This window comes from Urocampus carinirostris, chromosome 13 (genome assembly GCF_059441175.1).
Source record: "Urocampus carinirostris isolate Australia breed hairy pipefish chromosome 13, RoL_Ucar_1.0, whole genome shotgun sequence".
Classification (NCBI taxonomy): domain Eukaryota; kingdom Metazoa; phylum Chordata; class Actinopteri; order Syngnathiformes; family Syngnathidae; genus Urocampus; species Urocampus carinirostris.
In genome coordinates this window covers 11,551,986-11,575,699 of record NC_142361.1, presented here as the reverse complement: position 1 = coordinate 11,575,699, position 23,714 = coordinate 11,551,986, and the positions used below count along the sequence as shown (strand labels likewise).

At 39.4% G+C, this 23,714-nt stretch overlaps 1 protein-coding gene across 1 annotated transcript; it reads right to left on the bottom strand.

The window, feature by feature from the left end:
* Window positions 1-857: 857 nt before the first annotated feature.
* Window positions 858-23,313, bottom strand: LOC148353731 (uncharacterized). Its single transcript, XM_088351999.1, has 7 exons — window positions 22,917-23,313; window positions 16,409-16,527; window positions 14,005-14,081; window positions 12,708-12,802; window positions 10,513-10,576; window positions 7,700-7,799; window positions 858-1,476 (listed from the first exon to the last, which is right to left on the bottom strand). The coding sequence occupies exons 1-7, from the start codon at window positions 23,311-23,313 to the stop codon at window positions 1,447-1,449; spliced, it is 882 nt and encodes a 293-aa protein (XP_088208125.1). The 3' UTR covers window positions 858-1,446.
* Window positions 23,314-23,714: the final 401 nt, after the last annotated feature.

The following is a 23,714-nucleotide window of genomic DNA, read 5'->3' as shown; positions in this document are numbered from 1 at the left end:
CAATGTCACCTCAGGGAACGCCGCCCAGTGACAAAAGGTCCCTTTCAGTGAACACTGCCGGTCTCCTGAGTTCGATTAACTTGGAATTCCGACGTTCTGGATGGGAGGTGCCACAGGGGCAGCCTAGGGTCAAGACAAACGTGAGATTCTTACCGCCGCCCGAGGCCTTGCATTTTATTAACATTTACTTTAGCAATGACACAGTCAAGGTGCCTTTTTGCTGAGCGCACTCCATTTCAGACAAAGTCAATATTGGGGCTTGGAATGCCCTTGAAATATTTTAGGCTGCACTAAAACTGAAGGCATAAAGTATGAATGCAATTGAAATCACAAACTTTAAAAAAAGATTGTGTGATAAGTTTGTAGTTTAGTATATACTTTAATAAGGAGAGAAGATACAAAGTCAACATTAAGATTGTATACAGCAATCCTTCTCCGGGAAGGGTCCACCGAACGCTTCTGTATCCTGTCCCGGCGGTGAGGGGAGGGTCCCTCCACCACTTCTGGTCAATGTCCTGGTGGTGAGAAGGCTCCTGTCCTGGCGACTAGAAAGTCACTCGGCCGCTCCTGGCCCAGTCCCAGGAGGACCAGACACTGACCTTTAGCCATTCCCTGTTCTAGTGAAGGACTGTTTGCTGCAGACTCCATGTTTTTGGTCCATCTGGCATACAGTCATGGGCAGCACGGTGGAGCAGTGGTTAGCGCTTGTGCGGCATGTCTTGGGAACCTCGTGCGTGGGTTCAAATCCGGTTTCAGACTTCCTGTGCGGAGTTTGTATGTTTTCCCCGTGCTTGTGTCGGTTTCCTCCGAGCACTCTGGTTTCCTCCCACATTCCATAAACATGCATTTCAGGTGAATTGGCCGGTCCAAATTGTCCCTAGGTGTGAATGAGCGATTGAGTTGTCTGTCCCTGTGTGCCCTGCGATTGGCTGGCAACCAGTTCAGGGTGTCCCCTGCCCACTGCCAGATGATTGCTGGGATGGGCTCCAGCACCCCTGCGACCCTACTGAGGATAAGCAGTGTAGATAATGAGATGAGATGAGATGCGGTCATTTAGCGAAAGGTGATGTCAGGATCTGCACGCAACCTTCACCAGGGGGAGCTAACCAGGGGATGTGGAACTGGCCACACCTTCACCCAATCGCTTCACACCTTATGAGTAATGCCCTGAACCCTTGATAAGGACCGTTTAGACAGCACACTGGGTCCGGTTAATGCATTTTCCATGTCGATTCCATCCATTTTTACATTATCAAGTCAGTTTTGTTTCTGATTTGGATGCGTTGATCGTTTTAAAACCTGGTTTGTTTTGATTAGTTGTTCCAGTTTTGTCAAAATGCCATCGTTTGTTGAGAACACCTCTCTTCATTCCAGCTTCTCTGCATTTGGGTCCACCTTCGCATGCGTGACAGAAAAGTCAAGCTTTTGCCATTTCATGCAGCACTTTCATCTTTGCAGAATGTGGTCCAGAAGTCTCTGACAAATAAGAAAAGCAATGTTACTGCTGCATTTCCATCATTCCCAACCCGCCCTTCCCACAAAAACATGAAATAAAAAAACAATACCATCACTGAAGACCATCATAATCTATTTTAAGGGAGCAGCTTGGCATCATGGCGGCTAAATTGCTTTTTCGCTGTGTCTGTGTGTGCAAGGTGCAATCACTTGACTTCGCTATCTGATGGTTCCGCCGGACAGCTGCCGGCTCATTTTTAAAACATCTGCGGCTAAGCCTGAGGAGCAAACCCAACTTTATCAACCTCGTGCCAATCTTGCTGTAGTTCAAGCCAGGTAATAAGTTCGTATGAGAGCTGGCTGGTCACCATAATGTCATCTGGCTGTGATGGCTTCACCTTGGAGTGAAAAACATCTGATATTGGCCAATAAGGGTATACAACAAGCTTATAAAACAGCAAAAATTTTCTAAACTTTGTAAGTGGCAATCCTTATTAGGTTAAAATATTTGGCAGTTAGCCCAGGCCAGGAGTAAAAAAATGATTGCTTTGACCGTCTTGATCCGACACCTCATCAATGCATGAAAATAGATATAACGGTTTTCTACATACTTATTTATGAAAAGATATACATGCAGGAATCTAAGTCTAAATATTTTAAAATGTGTCTGTTCATTTATGTCACGGTTGCCATGGCGCCAAATGGCCCCGTGTGGCAGCAGCTGTGGCTCATTGACATATTGGCTTTCTGTTTAACCTCAGTGCTCTCATTTTTTTCTTTGTCAGTCCGTCAACAAAACTTCTGCCCTGTAAGACGTGGGTTTCGACTCGGTCGTGTTCCTGACGGTATTTCCTGTCCGGTATGGTTCCCGTTTATTTTGTCCTGTTTAATTTTGGTTTCCAGTTTGTTTCTGTCTCTTTTTGTCCTGTTCGTTATTATTCTAGTTTTCGTTCTCGTCTAGTTTGTCCTGTTTATTTTCAATATTGTGTTTTATTATCTATCCTGTCTATCCCGTCCTGTCCGGTATCGACCCCATCTGTACGATATCAACTCTGGCAATTGGTATCAATCTCGCCCGCCTCTGGCTTCCTATCATTTAACGCCGGACTGCTGCCTAACGTGCATGACTCCCCATTTCCCGTAAAATAAAAGGCTTGTGTGAGTAACATCACGTGTTTGGGTACTGGTTCAAAACAATTTATTTTACAAAACATGAGCCCTACATACAGGGAGCTGACATAATTGGCAGTCATCTTTTTGCTACAGGTTCCCCTAAAACCAAAAATCTCACAAAAACAGGGCAGAAGAGATAAAAAGTCATTTGGTCATTTTGAATCTTCATTGTTTGTAATCTTCCTTGTGCTGAGTAGCACTCGTTTTTGTTTGCACTGCTCGATAGAGCAAAATTTTGTGGTCAAATATTCCACTTTGTCCCTAAAACAATAGACCATTTCATGAAACTGGTTTTGAAACATTCAAAATTCAAAATCAAGCTATGTCATATATTATGCCCCTTTTATAAGCACTACATTTGGTAATATGCAATAAAACTAAAAGCAAACAAGTATTTGCATGATTTTTTGATAAAAATCTTGATAAATAAAATAAGTAACAAAAATGCACACCCAGAAAAATCAAAAATATATATTTTTTGAATGTTGGCGCAGTGCACATTAATGCACTGTGAAAAATAGATTTTTATGGTACATGGGACGCAAAATATCCAAGATTGGCGCAACAATTTTTTTCTTAGTAATTAATTTTTCAAGTTTTTATTCGGAGGGCTGGATTATTAATCCTGACTGGCCACACGTGGCTCACATTCCAAGTTTTGCCCAACCTCTGTTCTAACACCTGCAATAGTCTTATTTCAATTTCAGTAAATTTTCATTATTTTAACTTTAATAACAGAAATCAGTAATTACAATTGACAAATATCAAAATTGAATGTTTGCACGGTCTGCTAATGTTCTTCCCTGCAATTTGATTGGTTAGCTAGTTCCTGGTTTGACCAACGGAAGTGTGTACGAATCACGGACTTTAGATTTCAACAAATTAGCAGATTCGATGAATCATTGCTTTGCACACTGATTCTGAAATATTTTACTCAAATTGAAATGCAAAACAATCAACTGCCGGGGTGTGGAAGGACACTGTTGCTGCTGTTGAACTGAACCATAAATGATAGTGGGGGCATCTTATGTCAGAACCAGAACTGAAACAGGACCCACTTGTGTGAAGTTTTATTAAAAGAGAGAGGAAGGGCTGCGCCCACGATCCTGTGTTCGCTGGGCGTGGGAGGCAAGTCTCTTTTGTACTCGGATTGTTATCCGAACGCGAAAGTGGATCTTCCGTAGCGAGCGATGGCGGTGTCAGGTCGCTAGCCGGGACTGGGAGAGCAGGACGTGGTCGGGGTCGGAAAAGAATTGTAAGCCGTGACGGGAGAGCAGACGTGGTCGGGATCAAAAACGGGTCGTTAATCGAGACGGGAGAGCAGACGTGGTCGGGATCAAAAATGTCGTAGCGGGAGACAAACAGGAGCAAAAAAACGTGACAGGCGTGAGTCAGGACCAAAAAAGGATTGCCTAGTATACACGGAGATTCGCAGACGGACTGACAACAGGGGATTGACATGACTGAGTTCACATAGTGAAAGGGAGCCAATCGGAACCCACGGAGGTTGGCGCCGAATGAGCAAGCACAGGGGAATCGCATCGGTAATCATGACATCTTTGTCTTTGAAAACATTAGGCGGCCCAAATCAGGCTTGCTTTACTTCTGGAGACCCCTAAGTAAACTAAGTTTAAAACCCCTGGTTTAAACGTAAAATCTGTATCCTTTAGCACCTCCTCATGGTAAAAATAAAAATCATTTATTAAATGAAAACCCTGTTAATTTAAATGATAAGCAAAAATAGACAATTATCAGAATAATGTCTATTTTTTTTCAAATACTTGCAGGTTAATACATTTGCATGCCGGTGTCTTTTTCATAACATGAGCTTCACCTAGAGGGAGCTGATATAATTGTCCCTTTTCTTGCTGCATCGCGCCCCCGAAATACACATGGCAAAAAAAAAGGAAGAAAAATTTTGTTGTTTGGTCTCCTTGAGTCTTTGTAGTTTGTATTATTCCCTGTGCTTTTTAGCACTCATTTCCAGTTACACAAACCCTCACTGCGACATTCAAATAATTCGAATGATACACACTGTCCATTTGATACCAAAATGGGAGTTGCTATAGTCTTACTGATGAAATCTTGACAAAACTAAAATAATAATGTATCCAATTCAAATCTCATCAGCTCTATGAAGAAAAGTCCACTACCGCCCCACCCAACAAAAACAGTTATAAACAAACGAGCTGGCACCATAATTATACATTTTAACAACCCCATGAAATGTGTGTCCTCTGAAAAACACTTTATAAATCCAAGTTAGTGAGGACACGTTTATGAGGCCAACCAGAATTATGCCACGCTCAAATGCGAACTCTCTCCATTTCAGCTAGCCTAAATTTTAGCCTTTAAAAATATATTACTGACACTTTAACGAACACAAAACTATAATATACAGTAAATAAAGTTATTGCAGACAATCTTATAGTGGCTGTCAAGAATGTGATAATATTAAAATTATCTTTAAAGTGCATGTGCAGGAAAATTTATTGTGATGCACTAATTTCCCTATCATTAAATATCATATATATTTTTTTATTCTGACAGGATTGGTTAAAGCAAGGTCGAAAATACTTGTGATAGGCAAGGTAAGGCTTGATTTTAGCAGTCAAACAGCGTCCTCTGCTGCATAACGGGATAAAATAATCCAATGTTCCTTTTTACACTTTCACACGAGCTACGTTTATTTTCACATCACTAAACGTGGAAGAAAATCTGGTTGTAATGGTACATTACATTCACTTGACGGTTATTAAGAATAGTATTTGATTACACTTCGCTGACTACGTTCGAGCAATTTACAGAAAGAAAAAACACGTCTAAAGGATATCCAAGATTCAAGATTGTCTTTATTGTCATAAACATAAAAATGCCAATGAGATTTTCTTTTCAACCCCGTTGTAAAATGCTGACAAAGACGTTTACACTGGGATGAAAAAATATAAAATCAAATATGTATTTACAAAATCTAAAAGGCTGAACATATATTTGAGATGTACGCGATTTAAGCACCTTTAAATTATCTTAAACTAATTTTGGAATGATTGACAATAGAATGAGAAACCTTTTACAAATATAATAATCATCATTATCATCGCTGATTAAATACATGCTCCTAATCGCATGGATTTGGCTACGCCTGGATTTAGACAAATAATTTTAAAAAACAACAACAACGCGTTTTATTTTTATAAAACGGTGACAAATATTATACTAACAAACTAGATAATTAAAACAACTAAAGAGTGCATAGAAATATAATGATAATAAACCCAAATATTGCATAATTAAAATAGATCAAATTAAAGGGACAGTATGTATCATTTGACCATTTGGGTTCTAAATGAGTTCTAAAAAGCACAAGGGAGAATACAAACTACGGAGAATCTAAGTGACCTTTTGGATACCTGTAGCAGCTGGGTGGCAGACAATTATCTCAGCTTCTTTGGGTGACGCTCGTAGTATGTAAAATAAATACTACGTTCCTCGACCTACGAGTATATTTAAAAAAAAAACCTTATTTATATGATAGTACACATACTTTTCTTTATTACCTTTTTTTTTTTTTTTTTTATGAATTCAGTTTTTTGGACCACATATTACACAACTAAATGACCCTTTAAGCAAAAAAAGAAAAAAAAAACGTATTTTCTTTTATAGAACTGTGACAATAATACTGAAGTAATAATTATTTCTAGTAACAAATTAAATATTTTAAACAACTAAACACAAAAATTGACAACAAAAACAAATACGAATTTTTTCCCCTCCCAGCCTTTTTGAGGCTTTTCCGTAGCCGTAGCAACAACAATGTCAGCCCCCCCCCTAGGTGCGGCTCATATTATGTCAAATAAATGTAAAATTCTCAACCATTGAGTACTGAAAGTGCATTTTTTTTATGATGGTTCAGGTATTTTCTTGCATATAATTCAAATCTCTCTCTCTCTCTCTCTCTCTCTCTCTCTCTCTCTCTCTCTCTCTCTCTCTCTCTCCAAATATATATATATATATATATATATATATATATATATATCATGATACACAATGTCCCTCAGAAAACTCAAGGAAGAATACAAACTATGGAGACTCATAGTAACTTTTTTTTTTAAACTCTTTTTTTTTTTGCCCAGTCTTTTTGAGGCTTTTGGCCACTTGCAGCAGCAAGATGACGAACAATTTTGTCAGCTCCCTTTAAGTAAAGCTCATTTTATGTAAAAAAATATTAATTTGTAAACCTACGAGTATGTTGAAAAAGTTCATGTATTTTCTTCATTACTTAAGTTAAATGTGGGGTGCGTTGTTTAGGTATCCTTAAAAAGTAAAAACTAGAATATTTTCTCTATTAGGTATGTGCTAACAATGCCCAACTGAGTTCAAAAAGCCTTTATATTTTTTCTCCCAGCGCGCCTATCTGCATTTGATTTAATTTAATCATAGCTGTTTCGGGACACGCAACATATAAGGAAGCAGATAAGGGGGGAGGTGGGCGTGAAGAGGGATTTCAGGCACATTTTCGCAGTTTTTTGTTAGTCTTGTATGAACATGGTAAAAGTAGAAAAGGTCTGTTTCAGATACAGCCAAAACGCCAAAGTCAAAGGCCCAAAAGAATCCATCTAAGATATGCAATTGGTTAATGAAGTGCTTGAGGCAACAATCGTGACTTTAAGCCAGTAGATGGCGTCAGAGAGTAGCAAAGTTTCCATTTTCAGACACTACCTTTAATACTGTTTTTTTGTATTGAATTAAGTTTCTTTAGCCACTAGGAGCTGCTAAAAATACACTGTCCATTTAAGGAAACACATAACAGAACAGTGCAATAATTCGTGGTTACACATAAATCAAAAAGCAATATGACAATAATATAAACCAGCTTGTAAAAATGTATCTGTAATGGCAAGAACATCCTTCTGTGACCTACGGATACTCGTGCACTTTACATAGTGTGCATTTTAAACACCCCATGAAATACAGTCGGAAGTCCTCTGGGCCTTTAAAAGGTGCTTCATAAATCCAAGTTATTATCACTTATCTAATGATTGTGGAATCTAATTTCCATCCAAGTGTTCACCTTGTTAAAGAGGTCTGCTCGCAGTCTGTTGGCGCGTGATACTGCCCTCTTCTCCTCCTCCCGCTTTTTCCTCTCCACCTCCGGCAGCTTCTTATACATCCTGCAAAAAAACACGCACATGCCATCGGGACCGCACAGCAAGTTATCGTGCAAACGTGTCTTATGCTCTCAAATCCGTTTTCATTGCTTTCCGCGAAGTCTGCAGTGGGTTAGCAGATCTCGGCCGTCAGATAGTGTCACCTTTGAAAAAGTGACAATGGCTTGCCAGCATCTGATTGGAGAGGATTGGAGGAGAGAGGATGCGTGGGATATGTGCAGATAAGTAACATAAAAAGAAAGAGATAAGGCCCATGAAAGGTTGTTCATATCTCCTGTCAACATTGTGTGTGTTTGTGTGTGGGGGCGTGCATGCGTGTGTTTTATTGTGAACATGCCAAATGTGACCCATTTAAATTAGATAAGAATAATAATAATAAGAAGAATATACCTTTATTATCATTGTTACATAATGGATGAACATATTGTGACAACGAAATTGGATGTGGCATTCCAGTTGCACATTTAAATGTAAGGATTAAAAACACCTCTGAAAACAAATCTCTGGTGGTAGATGTGTTGGTTGAATGCTCATTATGGACTTCATTTTTATGTGTGTGTCATTAGAATTTTTAAACAATACTTAAAGGTGGGTTGCGTTTAAGGTGTCCTTAAAAAAGTTGAAAGTTGAATATTTTCTCGATTGAGTATGTGTTAATAATGACTCCATTGAGTTCAAAAAGCCCTTATGCTTTATTTTACACCGCGCTGATCTGCTTTTATCTTACTTTTAGCAAAACTGCCCAGGATGAAACACATTAGGCAGGAAGAATGAGGGGTAGTCCCCGCTGTTATACTTTTGTTAGTGCAGCAGCAAAATTGTAAAAGTAAAAAAAATGCCTGGTTAGATCGGATTCCGAATGCAAACACAAACCCCCAAAAATATGAGAAAAGAAGAAATTAATCAATGGTTTTTAAAAAATGTACTTACTTTCGCGCGTATCATGAGCGAGCTGACGATGATGACACAGGCCACGAGATGGCAGCAGTGAGTAAAACATTTTTTAATTCTGTACAGCTCCTTTAAGCATTGCCTGTGCTTAAAGGGACATTGTGTATTATTTAGCGCCTCCGACAGGTAAAAGAAAAACGTAATTTGTTTAAGACAGCGGTGTCAAACTCATTTCAGCTTGTCGGTCTGACTAGTAAATTAATAGCATAAAAAGTGTTTCTCACGATGAAATTATGATTCAGAGATTTAAGACTTAAATGTAAAACATAATTGCGGGTTTTTTTCGACTCAATATTTTATTTATTTCAATAAAATGTAATCTCTTGAAGGGATTAGAAATTTTGCATTTGTTAAATAAAGGCAAAACAACAATTGAATTAATTTCCACTATGGTTTATTTAACTCAGGGAAACTCATGCACAAACTTAAATGATTGATTGAACCATTTAAAAGTCTTTATGCTTTTTCTTTTTTTCTAATGAAAATGTGTACCTGAATATGGGGAAATTAGCTGATAGATTTCACGTATATCTATTATAGAAGGAGCTAAAGCTTGTTTAAACTTCAGTAAAGACATCCAGGTATTGCCTTTTAAGCAGCACATTTGTCACTTTTATTCAAAAGTATAACATCCAGATGGGTTTCCTTAATGTTCTGTGGTTGATTAAGGCTAGTCTGCAAATACTGCTACATTAGGTGTGACATCCAGTGGACATATTCAGAACTGCAAGTAAGTGTTTGGCAGCTCATTTTTCTCTTGTGCTTCTCTTAAAGTTGTCTCGTGGTCCACTTAAAATTATGTGGCCGTCATGTCCAGCATTGTTGCCGTGGCGACCGTGTGTGCTTCTTCAGGGGGGTTTTGTGTATTGCCAGTGGCTGGTTCATTGCGTTTTTCTGTTCTGCATTAATCTGTTCTGTTTGACGTGAGAAAACCTGTGTTTGCCCGTTCTGAGTAAAAGCCTGTTTTGTGAGTATTCCTAGTCTGAGTTCCTGTTTTTGTTTTGTTTTGTCCCTGAGTGTTGGACAACTTTTATTTTGCTAAATAAAAGTAAATGGTCGTTACGCGATTGAGCTTATCCTCCCTGCCTCCTGCCTCCGATCCGGTCTCCTGATAGTGGCAGGCCACATTCGGCCTGCAGGCCATTAGATTTGGCATGTGATTTAAATAAACCAAAGTATTCATTTGAATAAGAAACAAAAATACCCGGACTATTATCTAGAAGTGCATTTTTTTACAAATATGGTTGCATCACACAATACAGCAACATCTCGTGATCAAATTTTACATATTGTCCCTAGAATGAACTTTTTAAGCTGGTTGCTGTTTGACTGACAAAGTTCAGATAGGGACTGTTGCAAAAACAAATAGAAGGTTGGCCTTTTAAACGTGACAAGATTATGTGAGGGCAGCACAGCGGTGCAGTGCGGCACAGTTCTCAGGTCATGAGATCGAACCTTCCTGTGTGGAGTTTGCATGTTCTCCCCGTGCTTGCGTTCACCCCGGTTTCCTCCCACATTCCAAAAAGTTGCATGTCAGGTTAATTGGCTGGCCCAAATTGTCCCTAGGTGTGAATGAGCAAGTGAGTTGTCTGTCTCAATGTGTCCTGCGACTGATTGGCAACCACTTCAGGGTGTCCCCTGCCCACTGCCCGAAGAGAGCAGGGATGGCACCCCAGTGACCCTACTAAGGATAAGCAGTGCTGACAATGGATGGATGGATGGATGGATGATTATCTGAGATTAAATTCTGGGGAATATAACTCACCTTCTGGATCTCTGCAGCATTTCCCTTCCTGATATTGATCTCTCTCTTGGCTTGAAAAGATTATCTAGGACACAAGTATAAACATTCACAAGAGGGAAATTTGTAATTAGTAAAATTTTAAGCAAATAAAGATGAAAAATAGTTTGTTTTTGTTTTTTTTCCTCTTAAAAATAAACATGTACTGTATGTTGTAGATAAAGTATAAATCATCAAAATTGTCATGAAATTTTTCAAAAAGATCACGAATTCTATTTTTGAGCACATGTTAGATTCCAAGGTGAGAATGTATAAGAATTTAAATAATATATACAAAAAAAGAAAAGAAAAAAGACAAAAATATTCCCTAGAGTTTTCAGAATATTCAGGCAGTGGGCAGGGTACACCCTGAACTGGTTGCCAGCCAGTCACAGGGCACACAGAGATAGACAACTCACTCGCTCATTCACAACTAGGGACAATTTGGACCGGCCATTTAACCTGACATGCAGGTTTTAAATGAGGGAGGAGACCGGAGTGCCCGGAGGAAACCCACTCAAGCATGGGGAGAACATGCAAACTCCACACAGAAAGAGTGATCCCAGAACTGTGCCGCGGACGCGACAACCACTCATCCGCCGTGCTGCCCGGTTTAGATAATTATCAGGAATTATTTTCATAGCATGTCAAAAACTAGATATTATTTGCCCAGCACCAAACAGGTTGTTGTGAAATCCTTTCCTGACTATCTTTAGGTCAGACAAAGTACATGTGGCAGAAGAAAAAAGGTCTGGGAGTTGTTTTTGGCCACACGGTTGGAAAGAAACCCCTCCCCGAGCAATTCTCAATCCTTTTTGTCGCATCCCTCAGCCAATGAATAGAGAAAAGGAGGTCCAGAGCTTGGTCTGGCCATTTTTCCTGGCTGGGGGGACGAGGCTGTGTCTTTCGACTTTGTTGTTTGCCATTTTCCCCAGGTCATATCCCCCTCACTTTTTAAATGAAGTCAGCAGAGGAAAGACAGGGCTTAAAGGAGCTCAGGTCACAGAGGCGGGTCCTGTGACCTGTGAGTTCCTGCTTTTCAAAATAAAGTTCTCCAGCTGGTTGATTATGTTTACAACAGTAATTATAATTGTTTCTATCTATCTATCTATCTATCTATCTATCTATCTATCTATCTATCTATCTATCTATCTATCTATCTATCTATCTATCTATCTATCTATCTATCTATCTATCTATCTATCTATCTATCTATCTATCTATCTATCTATCTATCTATCTATCTATCTATCTATCTATCTATCTATCTATCTATCTGTCTGTCTGTCTGTCTGTCTGTCTGTCTGTCTGTCTGTCTGTCTGTCTGTCTGTCTGTCTGTCTGTCTGTCTGTCTGTCTGTCTGTCTGTCTGTCTGTCTGTGTGTGTGCGTCCGTCCGTCCGTCCGTCCGTCCGTCCGTCCGTCTGTCCGTCTGTCCGTCTGTCCGTCTGTCCATCCGTCCATCCATCCATCCATCCATCCATCCATCCATCCATCCATCCATCCATCCATCCATCCATCCATCCAGCCAGCCAAACAGGGGGAGTAACCTGTGGCTCTAGGGGGACATGCAGCTCTTAAATGCCATTCTTGTGGTTCCCTTTAATGTAAAAAAAAAAGGAAATTAAATCATTTAAATCTGGTTTCTGTAGGAGGAGAAACCATTGTTGTCATTCAATGCTGCAAACACATTTGACATTGTGTTAATAATAAATTATTAACATTTATGTTGCTGTTTTAAAAAGGCGTGCATAAAGTTTTTTTGTTCTTGTTTTTTTTTTGGCTCCAGATATTAGTTGTGTTACAGCTCTATGTACATTTGGGGTTTTCGTATCGTTGCGTCTTACTGACCAAAGGACCGAGCTGTATCTATCATTAGGCCAGCTGCACTGCTCTCAACCCGCCAGCAGAGAGCAAAGTTGGACAAAAGCCAGCAGGAGGAAACCCCATCCCCGTCTAATAAAACTACCACTCATTGAGGTTTGAAGTGGAAATGAACTAGCCCACATATTTAACCACCATAAATTCCCCTCCAATGGGTCTTAACGGCTTTCTTATAGAGTTAGCACAAGAGGTCCCAACCCCTAAAGTGTGTAATCCGTGTGTAACAAGTGTAAGAAAAAAAAGTGCGTAATAAAATGAGAAATGAATGCAGGCCCGTAGGTCCTGGGTCAGTGCTCACCGCTGAGAGGATCCGGCGTGGTGCACCTTTGCCTCCGAGCGCCTTCTTCGTGCACCGGGAAGCCGCTAATCCTACAGCTCCTTTTCCTCTTCAACCTGTTAAAGAAACGGCTGTAAGAAAGTAAGCGTCAGGAGCTGGTTTCCCAAAAACCAGGAGCTGGTTCCCTTTGAGACGCTTTTTCTTTTGCGATTGGTCAACATGCATAAAATCTTTCAATATATATTTCATTGGTATTTTCCAAATATTTTCCAAAATAATGCATTTTGAATGTCTTCAAGATGTATGTCTTAGTTATCCTGAGCAGTGACGTATTCCGAGGAACATCGGTGCCTCAGCCAGTGCAGTCGCAATATTGTTTTATGTGTTAATTTGACAAAGAGGTTACGAGTTTTAGGTAGTGTTTAAAGTAAGGTGTTGGTCATTTTTAAGGAGAATACAATTGGGAGCAAATAAACAAACAATCAAGAAAGCCCTTGGCAGCCCTGATGCTAACGGAGAGCTAGCCGGATGAAATCATGGCAACTGCAACAAAGAGCTACCTCAAAGCAAAAAATAGCGTAACGCGATCGCTGTGCACTACAATCGTGGCACTGTAATGGATCATTATTGGAATAAGTTAAGCCAAAAAAACTCTTGTACAATGATCGACCCATCACGTATGCCTTCTAGATAAAAAAAGGAAACACAACTTGGTATTGTAGGTAAAAACAGTGTGATAAGGAGCTAAAATCCAGTGCCTTTTCCCTTTGTCATTTAGATCCCTGGTAATCTATTTATACTGTATACTAATACAACTATGTTGGGCTGTTGCGCACTGTTGTTTCGACATCATTAATGATCATTGTCACTATAGCCAACCATGTTGCTTTTCTTTGATCTCCACATCCTTTAGGAATGATCTGCTTTTTTTAATAGCGTGCACAGGGCCTTAGCAACGGGTAATGGAATTCTCTTATCTGAAGGCTTCGCTCCCTGTTTCCCCTTGCAAGGTCAAAATCCGCCTTTGCTGCTCTTTGATACTCCTTGTGTCTAAGGGCTATACAAATATACATGGCTTGAATTGACTTAATATTGTTATTACATTTAATCAAAATATTGTTATTATAACTTATTTAATAGGGGGGTCGGGCAGCGAGAATGATATCGGACTTTTAACAGGTCCATTGCACAGGAAGATTGCCGAGCAATGGTTTAAGAGAACCAAAACAATCTGGAGAACAGTTTGTGAGCTCTTTTTAGCGAGCCCAGCCTAAAAAGTCAGATCTCTGAAAAAAGTCGGAATTCTCCTCTCTATAACCTGCTCCTCTTCTGCATCCTCCTCACTCGACCCTGGGATCGGCTGATGAAGTCTGGCCTAAAGAGCTCCAGAGCCTCCTGAGACAGGGAAAGGGGGTGGAGGAAATACAACACATCCTAAATTAGTGGCGCGTTTATTGGTGGGAAGAAGTTCAACAGATCTTTGACACTAATCTTGCAAGAGGATGATGTTAAAGAGAAAAAAATATTGGCTGGGTTGAACTTGCTCAGAACATAATCTATTCCTTAACCTTGATAAATCCTCTCCCTGGCCTTGTAATGGGAAGGTAGCGTTAGTGTTACGCATCGCTTCAGAAGGGATGAGAGGAAATTGCAATGCTCAAGGAAACTCCCTGGACTCAAATGGAAGAAAAGCACACAATGACGAAAGGAGAAAAACGAGCAGAAAATTACTAATTGAGAGAGATTAGCACACTAATTACGACTTTAACAAACGATTGGTTTTCATATTTGAGTAATTATCAATCATATTGTCTATGAATCAGATCAAGAATAAATGTTTTTATTTAAATTGTTATATTCTGTAATTTAATAACCTAATACATTTAGAGATGAGCGCAAAGGGCTAACAGTTATAAATGCTTTACTAAATAAGCAGTTTATGTTATTACTATGTTGTTACAATGTAATATCATGTTATTACCAGGTTATAATTTTCACAAGTAGTGTTAAGATTAGCACAGCCAACCACTAAAACATTAAAAAAAAAACCCTTATCAAGTCAATGATTTCGGATTCAGGTTTAAAATCATTGACTTCGCGGGAGCTTACATTATTGTCCACCTTACGGCAACAGTTAACCCCCCAAAACCCCATTTTTATTTTTTATTCTTCTTTGTGCTTTGTAGCTTTTATGTACAGTTGCACTACACAATAAACAACAAAACATCTAGTGGTCAAATATTACAGTGTCCCTTCAAGAGCAGAAGCAAATGGAGGTATACCAAGGGGAAGGCTGCGATTGACGTGGATGGATGGTGTTATGAGTGCATTGCGGGGGGAAAGAGGCCTAAATATAATGGAAGCTAGAGCTATTGTTAGTAATAGGAATGAGTGGAGAGGTGTTGTAAAAGGATAGTGAGATGTTTAGACGTGTTCTAAGGGATGGGCAGGGCAACCGTATGATGCGGCAGGGGTAAACCAGTGAAAGCTGTCGGGCCCTGCTGTTGAACAGAAGAGTGTGTTGTGTCACCCTGACCTGAGTTACACGGCCGCTTTCTTGTGTGCCCTTTCATCTAGAGGGACGAAAGCATGACCAACTTAGGTTCTTAACTTATTTGGTGTTGTTTGGGTGTTTGTCCGAAAATTTGTGTGTGTGTTTTAATACTTTTTCCCTTTTTTAATTTTCTTTATTTTGTATGTGTTTGTATTTCTGTCGGACACCCCTCTCGAGGGATATGACCAGGATAGATAGATAGATAGATAGATAGATAGATAGATAGATAGATAGATAGATAGATAGATAGATAGATAGATAGATAGATAGATAGATAGATAGATAGATAGACAGACAGACAGACAGACAGACAGACAGACAGACAGACAGACAGACAGACAGACAGACAGACAGACAGACAGACAGACAGACAGACAGACAGACAGATAGATAGATAGATAGATAGATAGATAGATAGATAGATAGATAGATAGATAGATAGATAGATAGATAGATAGATAGATAGATAGATAGATAGATGGACGGGCGGACTGACGGACGGACGGACGGACGGACGGCCGGACGGACAGACAGACAGATGAATAGATAGATATATAGATGGATAGATAGATAGTCCCTTCATGTTGTTGATTAATTGATTAGCTGTTGCATCCCTCTAATATCAGTAACAATATAGAAAAATATCACTCACAGATCAGCGAGAACCAATGGTAGTTATCGATTCAGACACCTGCTTTTGTTACTGATATTGGTACTTATGACGGTCTTTGATATCTTTATTGGGTATCCCCGGAGCAGTTTTACAATCAAGAAGGTGGAATGACACAATTGAAGACCATTATATTGTCATTCACTTCATTAAATTAAAAAAAAACTTTATTTTGAGATTCGTATGTATTTCTTGAAGATCTTTAGGACTGATTTTTAAATGGTATTTAATGAAACCGCATAATGGTAAATGGTATCAGTATCGATGACTGCTAAACAGTTGAGTATCATACTGGTCTGAAAAAAATGGTACCTAAAATCCATAATGAAGATAATTACAGTCCAACAACATTGATTGATTAATCGATAATAATGAGGATCAACTTTAAAATAAAATAAACATAAATGGACAGTGAATATAATTCAAGAATAATGTATTTTGAAAATTAAGAATATACACAAAAGGTTTTGTGTTCTTTCAAGAAGTGGAAGAGCTTACTTTAAGACTGAGGGACTCAGATGAGGCTTCTGTAGTAACCTTCTTGAAGTAAAAACGACAATAAACCATCTCTCCTCCTTTGGTAGAATTCCCAGGATGTTCTCGAGGTTCTTTACTTGCTGTACCAAAAAAGGCACAATTTGATGAATGTCTTTATTTACATTATGGTGAGATGACATCACAATAAATATTTGCCCCGTGCTCTTGAGTTCCATCTCAGCTTTATGACTCGTATAAAGAAGAAGATGGCACCTGGAAATGACCAGCAGCGGCAGCACATAAAGGGAAAAAGAGCCATTGGCAACGCTAGTGCGGCCAATGAATAATTCAGAAAATGACGGTGCATCTCTCCTGCTTCTATAATCTCCCTTGGTGCTCATTTTGTGGAACATCTCCTCTGAATTCACGTCAAAGACAGAGACGCTGAAGGAGTCCCCCCTGCTTTCAGAGGCCTTTTCGGCTGTGGTGTCAGGCCAAAGTCCTGCTGCAAAATGTGGCAGGCGTGTATCACGGCGGGAGAAAAACCGTTATAAATAATGATGACTTGCAGCCACCAACTGTCACAGACAGCTCATGTCTCTCAAGAACATCTTGACGTTTCGTATAAGGGTTTAGGCTTTGCCCTAATCACTGCCAGAAAGTTTTTGTGTATATAAAGTTCTCATCTAATCTCATTAGCTACACCGCTTATCCTCATTAGGGTCGCGGGGGTGCTGGAGCCCATCCCAGCAATCATCGGGCAGTGGGCAGGGGACACCCTGAACTGGTTGCCAGCCATATATATATATATATATATATATATATATATATATATATATATATATATATATATATATATATATATATATATATATATATATATATATATATATATATATATATATATATATATATATATATATATATATACGGCGGCGCCGTACGGTGGCGCAGTGGTTAGCGCTTTTGCGGCACAGTTCATGTCATGGGAACCTGTCGTGGGTTCAAATCCAGCTCCAGACTTCCTGTGCGGAGTTTGTATGTTCTCCCCGTGCTTGCGTGGGTTTCCTCCGGGCACTCCGGTTTCCTCCCACGTTCCAAAAACATGCATTTCAGGTGAATTGGCCGGTCCAAATTGTCCCTAGGTGTGAATGAGCGAATGAGTTGTCTGTCCCTGTGTGCCCTGCGATTGGCTGGCAACCAGTTCAGGGTGTCCCCTGCCCACTGCCCGGAGATGGCTGGGATGGGCTCCAGTCCTCCCGCGACCCTAATGAGGATAAGCGGTATGGCTGATGATGATGCTGATGATGATGATATATATATATATATATATATATATATATATATATATATATATATATATATATATATATATATATATATATATATATATATATATATATATATATATATATATATATATATATATATGATTATATTCTGGCAGGCAATTCGAGATAGTCAAAATCCAAAGCAGAGTGATTTGATATGCAAGTAAAAGAATCATTAACTCCCAAAGCCCCAAAAGACAAAAAGCTTTTTGCTTTGAAACCACTTCCACAGACCCCTTCGAGATAGAAACGTTTTCATGTGATGCTAACTTTTGCTCAGTTGCGGAAAACAAGATCTTGTCGCAAAGTATTCAAAGAACTCTCACATTATACGACAGAGGAAAACACTTTGCAGGGGTATGAAACGAGAGCAGGACGCATAAATGTGTTTTATTTTTCTCTTAAAGCGGATTTTGCGTGTGAACCTTTTGAGATTTATCTGCAAGATGGTGAATGTGAAGAAGGATGAATGCGGTGTATGTTTGAGAGCGGGTGAGGAGAGATGAGAGGAATACATCAAAATGTGAAAGGCTGAGTGAGGGGAAATTTCCTCCACCTTTATGGCCACATCCGAACGACAGTTTGGAAATGTGATTTTAATCTACAATTGGTGAAATAGACACATAAACAGACGGGGCTGCGTTCCATTTGCACCATCGGGGCACAGTGATGGAATTTAAACCCGTTCAGCTTTTCAAAGCGAAATGGAAATGACCAACAGACGGCGGAAAATTCTCATCAGAATTCCACTGCTGCTGCCGCTTGTTTGCATTATGGCAGTAACCTCACGGTAGCGGCCTTCCAGGTAACTGAAGGTGGAAAACTCCGTCATAGGGGTAACCTGAGGAATTTCTGATAAATAGTCAGGTTGGGTTAAAAATTATTATCTTATTACTTGATTCATCTGTCATTTTTTTTCTCAATTAATTGATGAATTGGAGAACCAAAACATGTGCTTATTTCAATGTGTGTATCCTACAAAGATTCCAAGTCATGTTTATTTGTATAGCCCTTACTCACAAAGAGTCTCAATGGGCTGCACATATCAAAGACTATTGCAAACTACAGACTTAGTGATTGGTTTGGCCAATATAACGTAGAGAAGTAGATAGGGCAATAATGTTGATTGTTATTTCACAAAATAAAGCAAATTTCTAGCCTTAGGCAAAAACACTTTACCAATAGAATAACAAAGTCAATTTTATGATAGCCCATAATGGATCCATTGTTGTTGAATAGCTTGTTTAAAGAAACATTCACCAAAGGTCTAATTCTCATTTCCACCATTGACTTACTTTTTCAAGTTTTAATTTGAATTCCGATGAAATTTTGCATTCCATTTCTTCCCTAAGTGTGAATGAGCGAGCGAGTTGTCTGTCCCTGTGTACCCTGCGATTGGCTGGCAACCAGTCCAGGGTGTCTCCTGCCCACTGCCCGATGATTGCTGGGATGGGCTCCATCAACCCTGCGACCCTACTCAGGATAAGCGGTGCAGCTAATGAGATTATATATATATATATATATATATATATATATATATATATATATATATATATATATATATATATATATATATATATATATATATATATATATATATATATATATATATATATATATATATATATATATATATATATATATATATATATATATATATATATATATATATATATATATATATATATATATATATATATATATATATATATATATATAAAAGTTCCGGGAAATATTGTACATCCTTCATAACTGCAATTCAAAGACTGCAAATATAAAATGTGAATCCTCTTGAAGTGCAATAAGTCAAGTATTTTCATAAGTGCAACGTCAACCTTTTAAATGGATTTGTTTCATGGGTAGAAAATCAATATTGTATTATTTATTGTTGAGAGTAAATGCCAATTTTGGGCAGCCTCCAGATGGACAATCATTGAACTACACTTCTAAAACCAGAAATTGACGGATGGATTAAAGAACACAAAGACCCTCCATTAGCAGAGCAGATGTATTTGCTGATGAACACGGATAATCTGGTTTCAACCATCCCATGGACTCCAGTATTGATATCAGCGATCGTTTAGCCGAACAAAAGTTTTTTTTTTCACCATTGAACTGTCTCCTTTACTGAGTTTTTTTTTCGCTTACCTAACATTCCACAAATCTCTTGGACATGGAGATCACATCTCAACTAACTTAACACAATCTGGTCCCAAGGTAGTATGAATTGGTGTGACCACTTAGCCTCAGTAGGGTCATGGGGGTGCTAGAGCCCATCCTTCGGGCAGTGGGCAGGGTACAACCTGAACTGGTTGCCGGCCAGTCTCAGGGCACAGAGAGAGACAATTATTCATACGCAGGGACACTTTAGAGTCACAAATGAACCTGCCATGCATGTTTTTGGACTGAGGAAGTAAACCAGGGTGCCTTGAGGAAATCCACATAGGCTAGGGGAGAATATGCAAACTCTGCACAGGAAGGCTGGTAGATTTGAACCCATGGCCTCAGAACTGTGCTCCGGATGAGCTACCCACTCATCCCAATTACCGCCCAAGAAAATCATGATTTCAACAAAATAACAACCAGTCACTTTGCTGTACCAAAACTTCCTACCATTCATAGATCCCAGCATATGTGTTTTTTTTCTCTTAATTTTGTTAGCATACTCCCCTGTTCATCTAGCAATCTTTCTGTCACTATAATCTTATTTAGTCCAGAGTCTGGTATTTTTATTAAATTCACTTCGATTAGAATAGCATTAAACTAATTTTTTTGAGTACTTGAGTGTATGTGTCTTATGAATTATGAACCGTTAAAACACTAAAAATAATTCACTAATAATTGTGTTGGAGACAAACTTCAGATTGTAAGATTTATTATGAGGATTTTCATATTTTTTTCTGATAAAACTACCTCAAAACAGATGAGGTTCTCTGCAAGGTGAGGCAATGTTAATGGGGTAATTGTAAGGGTGGGCAGATCGATCCAAATATGGATATTATCGATACTAAGCAAGTACATGGATTTGATCGAAACTATTGTTCTGGGTTCAATACAGTCTTCCAATTTTTACTAGCACCATAATAATGTTGTGAGTGTATTATAGGATTTTACATAAATTGTAATTTTCAAATTGGATCTAATTGTGTCTACACTTTATTTGCACCACTGACTCAAAACATTGTGTAACTGAGGGTGTTTTATTTTTCCTGCTGACATTGTATTGTATTTTTGTTACATTTCTGATTTTTGGGCGTTTGTCTGAAACAGTTGTTGTATTACTAGTTATTTTCAAACCTGTATTAACATTCTATCATTTACACAATTTGCACTTTCTTGACTTTATCTTCTAAATATTGTACGATTGAATATTATTGTACAATATTTGAATTTTTGGGCAGCACGGCGGCGCAGTGGTTAGCGCTTGTGTGGCACAGTTCATGTCATGGGAACCTGTCGTGGGTTCAAATCCAGCTCCAGACTTCCTGTGCGGAGTTTGTATGTTCTCCCCGTGCTTGCGTGGGTTTCCTCCGGGCACTCCGATTTCCTCCCACTTTCCAAAAACATGCATTTCAGGTGAATTGGCCGGTCCAAATTGTCCCTAGGTGTGAATGAGCGAATGAGTTGTCTGTCCCTGTGTGCCCTGCGACTGGCTGGCAACCAGTTCAGGGTGTCCCCTGCCCACTGCCTGGAGATGGCTGGGATGGGCTCCAGCCCCCCCGCAACCCTAATGAGGATAAGCGGTACGGCTGATGAGATGAGATGAATATTTGAATTTTCGTTACACCTCATTGTTTTGTTTGACTGTTTTATTTTTTGTTTTGCAACACAAACATTTTCATAATTACTTTCTAAGAGGAAAAAAGTTTTATAGTGCCTTTGTTTATCATAATGATAGACTAATGCGAGTGGGGCGGGTCAATTATTTAATGATCATGCCATTTCCAAGCCAAGTATTCCAAAACTCACACCCCTAATAAATTGATTGTTAGGCTTTGCTTGGCAAATTCTTTGAATTGATTGAAATAACTTTGAATAGGAAATGGGTTTGACTTGTTTGAAATTTAAGAACTTGATTGACTCGAAAGTTCAATAAGAAAACTACACTATGGTCCAGAGGTAAGATCCCAAGCTAAGCCCGGGTCCGAGCCCAACCCTACCCAAATCCTGCCCGTGTCCGGCATAAAATGCCTAACAGTACGTCCGGGCCCAGCCAGGCTACTCTTTTGATTATTTTTTCTCCCCTGTCTCTGTTATCCACCCGTCATTGCTCTTTTTTTGTCTATATGCCTCTTTCTCAGTTAAGGACGTACTAGTGCTAAGGTTTATAGCCCAATTAAGGACGACCTTTAAATTCCGCCATCAACTCCTAAAAAAAAAAAGATCAATAATGGAATATTGTCAGTTAATGCAACCTTTACAGACACAGATATGTATAAGGTGTAAATGTTTGCTTTGATTTTGTTACAAAATATAAGCTTTAATTTGTTAACACAAGTGGCTTCTCCGCCACCCGAACCCTCACAAATTAAATATGAAATTTTGAGTTTGCTTCGGGTTCAGTCTTGCAAATCAAGTTACAGAAGTTTCTGGTCTATAAGGCGCCCCTAAATTGGCCAGAAATGTGAACGTGCACTTTTTAAACTGGAGCACCTCGTATGGGCCCAGTATGCGCCTCGTATACACCTCGTATGCTGAATGAAATTGGAAATGCGTGACTTAAATTCTATCGCTAACCATCCATAATTGCATAGCATTGGTGCAATGGGGATCGAACCGGATAGCACTGATAACAGCACTGATTCCTAACCACCAGAACCGCTAGAGACACGAATGCTTGTTTACAATTGCATAGCTGAATGCAACGTGAATCAAACCCATACTGTGGAGCGCGCCGGATCCCATTCACTAGAACTCTGAGGATACAGACGACGCAAGAAAGGGTATGTCTTATCTCATCACAGTACTTTTTTGTTGTTTGTGCAACCCTAGCACTTTAGTAGTTTTAACTTATATGTGATAAAAATATCACGGGGTACGCTTTATTATCAGGTGCACTTTATCGTGCGAAACATACGGTAATCGGTCGGGTTATTGTTGGGCTTTAATACCTGCTGGCCTGGGTCGAGTTAATTATTTTAGTCCCTAATTTTACGTCTCCTAAGGTCCAGCTAGAAAATGGAATACTTCATACTCACATGCCACTCCTACCAGCTGACCGGAAATCTCTCCATTGTCGTCCCAAACAGTCGCCCCAGGGCCACCAGAAGCTTCTTTTGTGGCAGGTGCAAAGGTAGGAAGAAACACTGCAGACTTATATCGAGCATTTGGCCCTGCAGCTCTCCAGTCCGGGACCGTTAGGTAGGCCGAAAGCAACTTGTCCAGACAGATGATAGCGCTGGTATACTTTGGTGGCACCTCTTTCCAAAGGTAGGTCCGGTAAGAGGAAACCGCCAACGTGGGAATGATTGAGCCATCCATCAGCATGCGGAGTTTGCTATCTTCCCCTACAATCTGAAGCGTCCCATTCCCTGTGCTACTCAGCGCCGATCCATCAACTGCTGAGTGGGCTTGTCTGCCCTCATTAGGCCTCATGATTGCGGAATCCCATTGGCTCGCATCCTGGCGGCTGTTGCAGACTCCCAAGGCTTGAGTGATTCCAGTTCTGGAAGATTCTGTAATGGTTTGGAGAGCATTAGGTTTGCAGCATGATACCTGTACAGTTTATTTTTTTCATTTAATATCGGAAGTTAAGGATCTCTTGCAAACTCAAGCTGTTGCTCTTCTGTCTGCTTCAAGGAGCAGACATTGATTTTACTTTATAAGCATGAGCTTATTGGTGAACTGTACTGCAAGTCCGAAGAAACATAAATGCATGAAACCAGAACAAAGGAATAATTCGCTATTATTTATTTATTTATTATTATTCAGCCAGTATCAACCATCAACGTGATATCTACCGGAAATCATTTTGTCACGCGAAGCTATCGACGTGA

Coding starts and splice junctions, on each gene's coding strand:
- LOC148353731 (XM_088351999.1), bottom strand. CDS start 23,313: ATGAGGCCTAATGAGGGCAGACAAGCCCACTCAGCAGTTGATGGATCG. Junction 16,528..22,916: donor TCAGCTGGTAGGAGTGGCAT/GTGAGTATGAAG, acceptor TTTTTGGTACAG/CAAGTAAAGAACCTCGAGAA. Junction 14,082..16,408: donor CTGAGTCCCTCAGTCTTAAA/GTAAGCTCTTCC, acceptor TCCCTGTCTCAG/GAGGCTCTGGAGCTCTTTAG.